General features: G+C 41.8%; 1 protein-coding gene across 5 annotated transcripts in view; it reads right to left on the reverse strand.

Moving 5' to 3' along the window:
* The window catches only part of LOC127644408 (pericentriolar material 1 protein-like), a 63,692-nt gene that overhangs the window by 27,522 nt on the left and 21,842 nt on the right, over positions 1-14,328 (reverse strand). For all 5 annotated transcript variants that reach the window (XM_052127564.1, XM_052127563.1, XM_052127565.1 and 2 more), the window contains 8 exons: positions 5,399-5,625; positions 5,121-5,239; positions 4,850-4,979; positions 4,544-4,717; positions 2,587-2,750; positions 2,296-2,490; positions 1,961-2,207; positions 1,727-1,872 (listed from right to left, as the gene is read on the reverse strand). In XM_052127564.1, the coding sequence (XP_051983524.1) occupies positions 1,727-1,872; positions 1,961-2,207; positions 2,296-2,490; positions 2,587-2,750; positions 4,544-4,717; positions 4,850-4,979; positions 5,121-5,239; positions 5,399-5,625 (1,402 nt within the window). The remainder of the gene's footprint in view (positions 1-1,726; positions 1,873-1,960; positions 2,208-2,295; positions 2,491-2,586; positions 2,751-4,543; positions 4,718-4,849; positions 4,980-5,120; positions 5,240-5,398; positions 5,626-14,328) is intronic.

Below are 14,328 nucleotides of genomic sequence, written 5' to 3' on the forward strand. Positions count from 1 at the left end.
ACGTTTGAATTCCTCACCAAGACGGGCATTTTGGCAGAATTTTTAAATGTATTTGACCATTCAGGCGAACATTAGAGTGAGCATTTTCGGAATATGCGCAAGTTCAGCACACACACATACGTACCTGTCAATCAAACAGGGCGCAGCTGTTACAAGAACACTTGCGAGTGCTTGTTATTGACATTTTAATCAGTCTGCTTGTCTGGTGGGGTAAGTAAAACACTCTTTATCTTGCCCCTTCAAAAATCCACTTGTCCCGCAGAAGCAGACAAGCGTTAATGTCGAGTCCTGTGAGCCATCAAAGAAATGAAGCAAAAGTGTTTACCCGTTTTGAATTTGCTCCTCAGATGCTGAAAATAGGCCGCCACAGTCTAGGTAATTTATGGGAAACACTGACTATATAGATAAGTCCTAAAAATAGTCCTAAAGTACAAGGCTCAATGTCAAACTGTAGTTAAACTGAACCCATTGGTGTAATTAAACTTAATGTGAAAGATTTGGTTAGTTTGTAACCATTTAATTATTTGTATTAATTATATTATTATATTTAATTTAACATTATATTATAGTATCTAAATATTTTTAGATACTACAATATAATGATTAATAATTAATATTTTAATATAAAGATTTATTTTATGTACATTCCTTAATTTTTATTTTGTTGGCTGTTGGTAATTTACTGTCGTGAGTTAAATAAATTACAGGAGAATAGAAGAAGAGTGCATTGTGACGAGGAGGAGGGTGCTGTCGTGGAGTCCTCGCCATTGACGTCCATCCAAATGAGCAGCCGCCTGGATATGGCAGACGGAGTTGCTGCTGCTTCTTTGTGCAGATGGCAGTGGCGAGCATTCCATGACTCCACCTCCTTCCCGGGTTTCGGGACCAATGTAACAGGGTTAAAATGAGCAAGGAGGCAGCGGGAACTGGCTGAATAGTTAAAGTAATATTAAATGTACACTAAAACAAAAAGACACAAACACGGCAGCTGCGTGTTGTTCTCTCTCTCCCGAACTGCCACATCTGGCTCGTCCTTATCCCTCTCCTCGGCTGATTAGCCTGATTGGGGGCCGGGCGTGCGTAGTCACAGCCCGGCCCTGCCCTCCTCCTCGTCACATGCATGTTTCTGGACTCTACACATGCTACTGTTAATGCCGTTTGCTCAGTAATCATTTAATAAAGATGTTTGAATTATACCCCATCTTGTATTGCATGTTGTTATTATGATACCTGTGCTTGGCGGAGACAGAGATGCTGCTACCGGAGACAGAGATGCTGCTACCGCAGATGATAATAAAAAACACTTCAAGCAGGACGCGCCAGTTTAGTGTAAATAAATCGCTTGGCGCACGTAAGCAAACGGTACCAAACTCTAAGAACTTCTGTTACTGTAAGAATGAGATGGAGTTGTGGAGCACAGAACTGCTCTGAAAACACTGTAATAGTGCTCTAACATAATATAAACTGGACAGAGCAGCACAAATACACTTTAAAGCGAGCAGACTATTTATTTAATTAAAACACAGCCCTTTGCAATTTAATAATCGCACAAGGTCATATCATGATTTAGATTTTGATTAATTGTGCAGCCCTATCCGTGACTGATGAAAATTGACAACTCGTTGTGAAATTCAAGCACTTTTGAGCCATCTACAGTAATTGCCTTTTTCTTCATGCTTTACATCAGACTTCTAATTAAAAGCTTCCAGAAATGTTAAAGACGCACCGATTGACATTGTTCTGCTGCCAAGCTAGCTGTATATAACACTGGTTTAGCTGGTGCATGATGAGAGGGACTTGAGGAGAGGTCACATTATTGGGAATGGCACCATAGGGGCCTGTCAGAAGAGTCTGAAGCATGCTTGAAAGAGTCTAGAGACAAGAGAGATAAGACAACAGTTATTGAGAGAGATAAGAGATACAGAAGCGAAAGAGTAAAAAATGGTGTGCATTATCTAACCTGCTGGTCCTGTAGCAGAGTTTGGCACATGGTAGTGCTGAAGTTGAGCTGTTTCTGAAGGTCTGTGATCTGTTCCATCCAGTGTGTTGGTGCTATGCCCTCAGAGAGAGACAGATCTGCTGCCCACCGCAGGTTCTCTTGCCGCCTGGTTCTGCTGCAACTCCCTCTGTCATCCTGCTGCTGACAAGAGTGACCTCTCGATTCACAGGGGGAAGGACTCCTATTAACCTCCCTCTGAACCTTCAGACTACACAGAGAAAATTGAAAAAACAGTTACTGGTTCTGGAGTGATCTAATCCCTAGAACAATTCTGGTGTTTACAAGTGTGAATGTACTGTTTTGTGTCTTTGTTCATGTTGAAGTTGCGTTGTTTTCTAGTAGAGCAAGCCTGCAGTTCATCAGTAGAACTGGACTCTACTCCCCCATCGTGCTCATCTTCATCATCGTCTTCCTCAGCCCCCATCTCAGATGAGAAATTACTATCATCACCAAGGGGACACTGGGTTGACCCACCCCAGGTAGCCACAGTTCTGACAGATTTATAACATGTTATCATTATCTGAGATTAATGTAAACACAATTTCAATCAATTGGATCAAGAATAAGCTGTTAAGGCCACGTGTTACCTCTCATCACGGCTGTAGGACTGAGTATCGCGAGTGTCACTCCTGAATGGAGAGTCATTGAGTGTGCTTCTCCTCTGCTGTTCAGCCATTAGACTCTCCAAATGTTTTCGCCTCTGTCTCAACTCCTCACGCAAAATCTGGTGCCTTCGCATCTCCGACCACAGCTGATACACACAATAACCAAATAAAACTATAACTTTAAAACTGTTTTCATTGTTAGTTTATTTTACCTCTGCTCTGCTCAGGGTGTAAAAGGGGGAAACTTTGGGCAGAAGGGGTTCACCAATGTTTCAAGTGTGGTTCTCCAAATAGTAACAGAGTGTATGGTGTAACTGTGGCAGACGACAGCCTTAAATAAACACACCATTTATGAGATCGTCCTTATGTGTCTTCATTGTGATGCTACAAAACATTTTTTGTAAAATCCTCATAAAATACCATTTTCAGCAGCCTCTGGCTAAACTAGAAATGGCTATGACCACACTTGCCAAACCGGAAATCAAACATGGCCATCATTAGCAACGACCCAATAGGGCGGAACTTTTGCTATGTGTCTGGGGTCATTTCACTGACATACACACTAGAAACACAAAAAAGCGATTTCGTGTAAATTATCAAGTCATGGAGAAAGGACCACTTACAAAAAAAAAAAAAAAACACATGACTTGACAAAAATCAAGTGCTTTGCAGCCTTTGCAAGGTGGAATTTAATTACCACACAATTATGTCAAGTCTTAACTATCAGCTGAAAGCCAAAAACATATGATAAATGGCACCGATGAGGGACCGTTGTGACAGGATAGCTTGTCCTCCTGTGTACGGTCTGTCGACGCAGCACTTCAAACAATTTAAACATTGAATCTGCTGTCACTGACCCTTTGATGCATCCGTTAATGATTACCAGAGTATTCGAATGAAGTATTATTATAGGTACGTGGTCAGTGCCAACCCTAAAAGCAAAAAAAGATGTTGGACATATGTAGAATGGCATTCTACCATACTACTTTTGCTATTGCTGCCATATACAGATATGACAGAAACAGTAAAAGTATGCCATTCAGAACTCGCCTATTCACAGTAGCGCCTTTCATTTGGATTTCAAAGTCATGCTTAATAGGGCTCTTGCAGTGGCACATTTTTACCACTGCTGTGTTTGAGGGCCAACCACAGCTGTTGAACGGTTTTGCACAGTGGTTGGAGGGCGGGGGAGGAGTTGCACGCAAAATGCATGTTTATTGTGGATCAAACTTTAAAAAGTGCGTTACTGAACATGGAATAGATTTAAAAAAAAATGTAAAATATCACAAAATACCATAACAAAAACAAAAAAAATGTTGTATTGGCTTTAAAATTACTGTCTATAATTATATCTTATACGTCGATAACAGCTTCAAATATTCCAGAATGTCAAAATCTGTTAACATAGCTAAACTCCTAGCAGCCCTTTAATCAACTGACAGCTATAATTATATTATTCTGTGCAATAGTAAAATATTTCTGTCATAAATTCTTCCCTTTCTCTTTATTTGAAGGCTCTCCGAATTAACCTACAAGCATTTTTATCTCATGAAGGAACACATTTGAGATTGTGTGTACATTTGAAAATATGTTTCTTCATTATCATATCCTCAGAATTAAAACAAGGGGGCATCTCCTCCTCTGCATCACTGCATGTAATTAACACTGTGTATGAACCCGCAATTACAAAGACCACTATCAAAATCCCTGTTTATTTTTCGCAGAGTATGGACGAACATCTGCAGATGATTTATCTTCGCACGCTCTTCAGGAGCTGCTCTGAGTGTGGTCTGCGTTGCAGTTTAGTGATATGCTCGGAGTTCAACTGATTAAGACACAAATGCTGCATTTATGACATGTATATATATTTGCTTAAAAATATCCTTACTTGAAAAGAAATAGTGTTAAACTAGGTTATCTTAATTCTACTTCCAATCACCTCATTATCAGTGATTGTGACAGGAGGAGGCTCAGCGGTGGGTTTGAGTCCACTAGTGTTGGCTTTATCTGAGGAAGAGCGTAATGGTACAGGTACAGGAGCAGGAGCAGGAGCCGAGGCTGCTGCAGGAATCTTACTCATCATCTGACCACTGGCACTGCTGCTCACAGGTGACTGGAAAAAGAAGACACAGATTCATTTTAGGAAATAAACCATCTCAGGAGCTGTACAACTGTTCTGTATATGTGAATAGCAGCCTATTCTAAGTCACATAAGTGTTTTTGTGTGTGTATATATGTGAAGTACCTTGAAGTCAGGACAAGCCCACTCTAAATCCTGTATCTTGCCTTGAATATCCATTAGTCTCTGCCGCTCTTTATGAAGCTGCTTCAGTTCCTGCTGTTGCTGCTTGAGTTTCTCCTCATACAATTTCTCTCTAAAACACAAACATTGTAATTGTATATGCAAATAAGTGTAAATATTGTAAATAAGTAAAATCTTCTGTAAAGCAATTTTTCACACCAAACACATTGGGAACTGAAAACGAAAGACTTTGCATTCACAAGTACACACTAACCTGGCCTTGTCAGAGAGGGTGTTGTCCCTCTGGACTTTTGGAGCAGTCACTCTGGTGTTATTGGGTTGCTGCTTCAAACCGTCCTCCTCATTAGCTGTAGTACCATCTGAATCATCACTCTTAATGAACGTTAACAGACAGAAGAAAAATATTGCAGCTCAACAAGTCATTTAGAAAGCTCCATTCACATTACATTTGCATGAAGAATAAACAGAACCTCTCAACGTATTGACAATATATTATTAGTTTTTCATGGAACGTGATGAATGTGAACTCACCTGCACCATAGCAACTAGTTCTTGCAGCTGTCTTAGTTTCTGTTTAGCTGTTTGAAGACGGTGAACCTTTTGAATATAATCACCCCCTAGATTGCTTCTACGACTGGACCTTGAACCATCACTGTCTCTGCTTCCACCTCTCGCCCCATCCTCCTCCGCCAGTGCCTCATCATCATCCTCCTCATCCTTAACTCCATCATAAGGCCTGTCCGGGTTGTATTGGCATTCTGCAGAGAAAACAATGAAAATAAAAATAAATAGTTAAGAGACAAATAATTTGAGGATTTCTTTGCACACAGTGGAGAGAAGCATGCACTATTTTAAAGTGAATATGAAATCAAACCTTACCATATTTTAAACTAATATGTGCACATGAATATCCAACTTTCCTATTTGACTGACATCATGAAGTCCTCTTATTTTTCAACCCCTCTAATCCAACCATATATCAAACAGAGAGCACTATGCACAATCTAATTAACTCCTGCAGGATAAAATACATTCCTACAAACTAGGGATGCACAGATATAACAAATTTTGGCCAATACAAAAACTTTGTTTTAACAAAAAACTATAGACTGATACAGACTGCAACTTTTGTCAACAAATGAGGGTTTTACTATGGAATTAAGCTTTAAAAAATTTAGAAAGAGGTACAAAATAGTTTTAAAAAATTTAGAAAGAGGTACAAAATAGTTTTAATTGTTCTAAAATATATTTCCATTGAACAAAAATTTTATCTATTAAACATATGAGTGTCACAGTCTGTCTTCACCACATTCAAGGGCTCTTATTTTGAAGTTCTCTCCTGCACTACGTTTCCCTGAAGTCACTGCCCTGATCACTCCCTCATTATCCCCACCTGTATGTCATTCCCTCATTAAGTTCCAAGTGTATATATACACCCTCTAGTTTTGTCAGTAGTTGTCAGTCCTTGAATTGTTATGTTTGATGTCACTCCAGTGTTTGTTCCACTCCTGTTATTGTGATTAAAGGATTTAAAGTTTCTACTCCTGCGTCTCCTCTTGACTCCTTGGGCACCAAACGTTACAGAAGGACTGACCCCTACTGAGGATTACCTAATGACTTAATCCTTGTCCACGTGAGCATGGATCCAACGGCTTTATTCCTGGAGCTGTTCAGGCAGGATCTACCCCTACTGGAATACTCAACCAGGTTCCTTCACTGCGCAGCAACTACAGGCTTTCCAGACAGGTACCTCAAGCCCATGTATGGAATGGGGTTACATTTCCATTGTGCAACTGTGCTTCCTGAGGTGGGGAATCTCCCCCTGGTTGATTAGGTTACTGCCACCCTGGTCCTCCATTTACCCTCGCTACCCTTCTTCCCCGACTTTACTCAACTACCAGTTTTCTCTCCTCACTTAGAGGGTTATGGCAGAAAATCAGAGCCTTCCACGGCCCCTGTCTCCAAGGTAACTCCACTCTGCCCAACTACCCTAAATAATTTTTTTTGGGGGGGGGGGGGGCTCAGCCTATCCTGTTTCCAGTGGCCGATTCACTGCTGCGGTCAGCGAGCCAGAGCCCATGCCTGCCACGGTCAGCGAGCCAGCACCCGTAGCCTCGACCGTCCCAGAGTCAGCGCCCATAGCCTCGACCGTCCATGTAACCATGCTCCCTGCTGGCCGAAGGAGAAAGAGAAGGAAGAGGGCACCTTCTCTTCAGTTTCTGCCAGTGCTCTCCAAGGCTCTAAGCCCCGAGCCTTCCACGGCTCCGCCTCCCTCGACTCGGCCGCAGAGACTATTCTGCCAGCGTCTCCACCCCCAGAGACTATTCTGCCAGCATCTCCACCCCCAGAGACAACGACTCCTGCGGTTCCGTCCGCCTTAGACAGGCCACCTGAGCCAGTCCCTGCCCTGTGGCCGCCTCCCAGGCCTCCAGAACCAGTCCCTGTCCTGTGGCCATCTCCCAGGCCTCCAGAACCAGTCCCAGCCCTGAAGCCGCCCCCCAGGCCCTGATCATTCCCCTGGGATATTTCTTCTGCGTTTCCCTACAATCATCTGTCTTGGGGCGCCAGGAGTCGCACATTAAAAGAGGGGGGTGATGTCACAGTCTGTCTTCACCACATTCAAGGGCTCTTATTTTGAAGTTCTCTCCTGCACTACGTTTCCCAGAAGTCACTGCCCTGATCACTCCCTCGTTATCCCCACCTGTATGTCATTCCCTCATTAAGTTCCAAGTGTATATATATATACACCTTCTAGTTTTGTCAGTAGTTGTCAGTCCTTGAATTGTTATGTTTGATGTCACTCCAGCGTATATTCCACTCCTCTTATTTACGCAGGTAGCAGGGATGGAGCTTTTAGTCGCGCACTGGCTCGAAACAGAGCGAGGGCGAACCAGCTGTGATGTACTCCGTGTGGGCATAAAGTGTGTCATAGCCTATGATTGCTGCTGAATCGCGACTTATCGCTCAGAAAACTTATTCATAGAGCTGCCAAAAAGGCCAGCTGGAGACACTGGAGCATCCAAAAGAGTGGCTTTTTCCTTATCACTCATTTCTGCCCTGGAGCACCGCCATTGTGTGGAGTGCTGATACAGCTTGTTTTGCTGCGGAGTAAGCTTTTCCCGCCAGTGCAGATGTTTGTCGACACAGTTTGGAAGGATGTACATGTTACTCGCTGGGCAGAGGTGTGCCGCTACCTCCTCCTCCACAGGGGGTAATTGGGCATAACCGTTTTCTCTCCCATGATCCACATTAAAGAGGATGGCGTCACTGCGAGCGCGGCATATAAGGTCGCGCGCCAGGACTTGAATAGTTCATTATGAACTTCGGGGAAGAATTGTACGGGATGCTGCCATTTGATGGGGTCCAAACTGCTGGAACCATTTATCGAGGCAAAATTGTTCAGGTGCCTCTGGGGTAGACCAGTCAGGGTGAAGCTCTTCGACTGCTCTTGTAAGGACGTGGAACATCTCCCTGTCAGTGGTGCATGCACGTTCCTTGCCCTCGCTGGGGGGAGAGGCAGCAGCATCATCCACTGACCATTTGCCTGATGCGGCGAGAGACATGACATCGTCATTATCCCCAGTGTCAGATCCACCAAAAGAGACGAGGCCGCACTCTCCTTCAGAGGGCCGGAGCTCGTCTCGCGCATAGTGTATGGGGATATATGCACTTCATGGAGATTGAGGGGCTCGTGGGGCGTGTTCCGGCACGAAATCCACCAAAAGTTCGTCCTGCTCAACCTCGCGGCCCCGCCGTGCCCCCTCGTGTGAGCCCTCGGGAATCACAGAAGAGGCGGGTGGGAGTCCGCGAGAAGCTGAATCGTCCCTCAAAACAAGACTCCTGTCCTCACAGTGAGGATGGTCTGTCTCCATGAGAGCTGACAAAGTGGGTGCGGCCCAGACCGAAAACGCAGCTGTCTGACGGTGGGATGTGTCTCTCGCACTACCTTGAAGATTCCGACCGCTGACTGGTGTGTATTGACGGCGAAGGTAGAGGGCTTCGAGACAAGAGGTAATCACTGTCTTGAAGGAAGAAATTCTGAAGAAATGGTGTCTGTGCACCTGTTTTATAGCGGTCAGTTTGTGCCGAAACTAGCGGTAAGTTTCTCACCAAAACAGGCGGGGCTCAAACACCATAGCCAATATTAGAATATTGGCGTTATTGTAGATAGGTTTCAAATAGGTCATGTATGAATGCACTCCCCATATGCATTAGTAAACGCAATGTCAAGTGGACTGAAGTCATGGAGAACCAAACTTGGCAGGATGATCCCAAATCCCCCTCACTACTCAAGCGCACAAACACACACCCATCTGACCCTAAGCTATAATAAACATCTCTGGTAATGTAAGGGCTAGAATTGAAATTATTTTTTCCTTTGATTCCTTAACGATAAACGATAACATTTCTTCGGTTTAATGCAATTTGAGAAATTGACCAATATCTACTCTTCGCAAACTGCAAATGTAACCAAACTGCACAGTCAACAGGACGTTAAGATGATGTCAGCAATGTTTTGTAAAACTCCGTCCCTAGGGGGCGCTACAACTAAAACAACTGTCATAACTTTGCAGCCGCTTGATCGACAAAGTTCAAATTAAATATGCCACCGGCCAATTGAATTTCAGCACCTTATAACTCGCATTGGGAATTGGGAGGATAATTGAAATAACTATACACAAGCAGGGTGTCAACTCAAAGCCGCATTTGAAATTGTGACATTCGGCTACACGGTGGCAGTATAATTAGCCAATTTGCGTTTTTTCACATAACGCCGGAACCGTATACAGGTGAAACTCGAAAAATTAGAATATCGTATAAAGTTCATTAATTTCAGTAATTCAACTTAAAAGGTGAAACTAATATATTATATAGACTCATTACAAGCAAAGTAAGATATTTCAAGCCTTTATTTGATATAATTTTGATGATTATGGCTTACAGCTTATGAAAACCCCAAATTCAGAATCTCAGAAAATTAGAATATTACATGAAATCAATAAAAAAAAGGATTTTAAATACAGAAATGTCGGCCCTCTGAAACGTATAATCATGCATATGTACTCAGTACTTGGTTTGGGCCCCTTTTGCATTAATTACTGCCTCAATGCGGCGTGGCATGGATGCTATCAGCCTGTGGCACTGCTGAGGTGTTATGGAAGACCAAGATGCTTCAATAGCGGCCTTCAGCTCTTCTGCATTGTTTGGTCTCATGTCTCTCATCTTTCACTTGGCAATACCCCATAGATTCTCTATGGGGTTCAGGTCAGGCGAGTTTGCTGGCCAATCAAGCACAGTAATACCATGGTCATTGAACCAGGTTTTGGTACTTTTGGCAGTGTGGGCAGGTGCCAAGTCCTGCTGGAAAATGAAGTCAGCATCTCCATAAAGCTTGTCTGCTGAAGGAAGCATGAAGTGCTCTAAAATGTCCCGGTAGACGGCTGCGTTGACTCTGGACTTAATAAAGCACAGTGGACCAACACCAGCCGATGACATGGCTCCCCAAACCAACACAGACTGTGGAAACTTCACACTGGACTTCAAGCATCTTGGATTGTGTGCCTCTCCATTCTTCCTCCAGACTCTGGGACCTTGGTTTCCAAATGAGATGCAAAATTTGCTCTCATCAGAAAAGAGGACTTTGGACAACTGAGCAACAGACCAGTTCTTTTTTTCTTTAGCCCAGGTAAGACGTTTGGCATTTGAAGCCCATGTCCAGGACCCGTCTGTGTGTGGTGGCTCTTGATGCAGTAACTCCAGCCTCAGTCCACTCCTTGTGAAGCTCCCCACACATTTGAATGGCCTTTTCCTGACAATCCTCTCCAGGCTACGGTCATCCCTGCTGCTTGTGCACCTTTTTCTTCCACACTTTTCCCTTCCACTTAACTTTCTATTAATGTGCTTTGATACAGCACTTTGAGAACATCCAACTTCTTTTGCAATTACCTTTTGAGGCTTTCCCTCCTTGTGGAGGGTGTCAATGATGGTTTTCTGCACAACTGTCAGGTCAGCAGTCTTCCCCATGATTGTGAATTCAACTGAACCAGACTGAGAGACCATTTAAAGGCTCAGGAACCCTTTGCAGGTGTTTAGCTGATTAGAGTGCGACACTTTGAGCCTACAATACTGAACCTTTTCACAATATTCTAATTTTCTGAGATTCTGAATTTGGGGTTTTCATAAGCTGTAAGCCATAATCATCAAAATTATATCAAATAAAGGCTTGAAATGTCTTACTTTGCTTGTAATGAGTCTATATAATATATTAGTTTCACCTTTTAAGTTGAATTACTGAAATTAATGAACTTTTGCACGATATTCTAATTTTTCGAGTTTCACCTGTAGGTTACATTACACATTTGTAGCTTCTCTGAATCCACCAGTGACCCACAATGATATGGTCACTTTATTTTCCAATATTACAAAACATCTGTGATGATCCCACCTTGTAAGATCTGCTTTTAGCTCAACAAGAGAACACAGAAAGCAACCGAGGCAAACAAACCTATGCAAATATGCATGGAGTTTATATATTATTGTGTTTTATTTATGTTGTCATGCACATGTTGTCTCTTTTGTAGTGTGGTTAATTTAAAAAACATCCAGCATTTTCCATTATTAACTTTGTGTGTAAATATTTTTACATTGTATTCTGGTGGTGTGAATAAATTCTGTGCTTCAAAATCTTATGTGTTGTTTAATGACCAGCATTTGTATACTGTATGGCCTTTAATTAAATATATACTGTATAGTGACCTTATAGTGCTTTTTATACAATGTGTTACAATCATAACACATCTTACATGGTAGTAGTATTATAAGTGTTTAATTGCTGCTCTCCTATTTCATCACTGGTTGACTTTGTAATTTTGGCTATGGTATGTAAAAAGCAGTATCACATTATTAAGCTTTATAAATAGAAATAGAAGTTTTGCTGACTTTTGTCGCTTCCCACAGCGCAGTACACAGAAGGTATGTGGAGTTTGGTCCTATACTGTATATAACAGTGATGCCATAAAATTATATTACATGAAGCAGGTAAATAGAACTTACCTCTTGGCTCAATTTAAATGCTGTATACTTCATAGCTGGATGTTTTTATTGTTACTGGAAAAATGAGTAGATGGTATATTTGAACGTTTTGAATGTATTTCTTGCTATTTGTGATGTATTGATTATTTAAACCACAAGCGGTCTCGCGTTAATCAAATTTCAGCATAATATAAATCCTATTGGGAATGGCTGAGTCATTACGGAAATGACTATACACAAGCAGGGTGTCAACTCGAAGCCGCATATCACATTTTGTGACAATTGGCCACACGTGGCGGTATAATTAGCTAAGTCACGTTTTTGCTAATAACTTCGGAACCGTATAGGTTACAATACACATTTGTAGCTTCTCTGAATTCACCAGCGCCCCACAATGATATGGTCACTTGAATTTCCATTTCCATAATAAACTTTATCAATTTCGATTTATTTGAAAAATCTACCTTTTCAAACAGATTCTCATGAAACTTGGTATATATAATTTACAGACCCTCTTGACAAAAACTAATTAAAAGAATATTGATACGTTGAATCTTTGCAAAGATATAAGCAAATAGGTTTTGGATGTGGCCCAGTGGTTCTCAAAGTGTGGGGCGTGCCCCGGAGGTATTGCAAGGAGGGCACATAAGACTAACCCATCCTAAAATCTCATTCAACAAAAATAGTGGAAATTCATATAAAGACCAATGTGACGTGTGCAATTTCATTTCCTCTGCCTTTTCTCCTGCCTTGTTGAAACTTTTGCCCGGATTAAACATTTGCCACAGCGCGTCCTGCGCGCGCAGCTCTTGAAAGCCCAAAACGTTGATATCAGGTGCGCTCATGTTAACAAGGACATTCTTGCATGCATGCCAGTTTCAAATGAGTGACGAGGTGAATTAACACTTACATTTCGGTCTGAAATAATATGGCTTGAGAAGAATTTAAATCTAAGGCACGAGTGTTATGGATGATTTTAATGGCACTTTTTTTGTGTGCTTTCGGAGCTTGGACGGCCACAAACACGATCCTCTCGTCCCTCAATCTTGTGTTTCACGGATGAAAAAGTCATACTGGTTTTGAACGACAAGAGTGAGTAAATGATGGCAGAAAGGTCAGTTTTTATTTAAATGGTAATTAAAAGTGTTTCAGTATTTAAGTTTAAATTATTGTACAGAGGTCCTGACTGCTACTGAAACAGTGCATAGACAACACTGTCACGTGATACTTATTACTTTTTTCAGCACTGGCTAGGATGAAAATCACAGTCATTTATTATTACTGAAACTTTTATAGACACCACTGAAGCTTATTTCCATTCATAAGCATAACTCTTTTCAATTATCAGTTTTTATTAAAAAATAACTATTCTAGGGGGCCTGGGTAGCTCAGCGCATACTGACGCTGACTACCACCACTGGAGTAGCGAGTTCGAACCCAGGGCGTGCTGAGTTACTCCAGCCAGCTCTCCTAAGCAACAAAATTGGCCCGGTTGCTAGGGAGGGTAGAGTCACATGTGGTAACCATGGCCACCAATGGCCAATCATCAATGAATTTGACAGAGAGCACTCCAAACAAGGTTGCATCTTGGTTATGCTTTGGCCTATTAAAATTAATCTTGGTGCATGTGATAGCTATCATACCCTGATTGTACCTGAGCAAGTTCGGAACAATGCCACCTATTGGTCAAGAAATATGAGAAATAGCTTTTATTGCTCTTAACTACTCAACAGTGTGGCCTATAATCTAATAATATGGCCTATGTTCGTGAGACTGGTCTCATCCAGTTTCTTGAGTTATGGTTATGACAATGATGCCATATTTCCCATGATCTGCCCTATTGCCTCAACCATTTTGAATTTCATTGAAATGATACTTTTCTAACTCCTCCTAAAGCATTCATTTAATCTTGACTTGAAACTTGTCATTATGCTTTTGTTTGCACAAGCTGCCGATGATTGACTTGAACCCGGTATTGCTGCTTACGGAACATGCCTGCCATTGGCCGAAAACATGGCCAATTCAGCTATTAGACAAGGTTAACAAAGGCCGATTGGAATGAAACACGGTGGACATATTTGACTCTTTGCCCAAAAGGTTTTTTCAAATTTGACAATTAAATTGGCCACCAGTTGATGCTATGTGGTTTTTGTAAAGTACAGTGTTTCACAAAACACAAGTAATTCATATCTTATGATAGCAGTCCTCATTTTGAGCAACTTTACCTCAAGTACCACTGGTGTCAGTCGAATCATTCATGTACTATATGTAATCGCAAAAAGTCTACATTGGCGAACTAGTCCTATGCCATTCATCAGACCTTTATCAAATGTGTCCTACGTCATCATTACACCAAGCTTGCAAAAAGTTATCAAAAGCTATAGACCAAACCGTTGTCCTAAAATATTCCAAGATCCCAAAATGAATCT

Source organism: Xyrauchen texanus, chromosome 5 (genome assembly GCF_025860055.1).
Source record: "Xyrauchen texanus isolate HMW12.3.18 chromosome 5, RBS_HiC_50CHRs, whole genome shotgun sequence".
NCBI classification, from domain to species: domain Eukaryota; kingdom Metazoa; phylum Chordata; class Actinopteri; order Cypriniformes; family Catostomidae; genus Xyrauchen; species Xyrauchen texanus.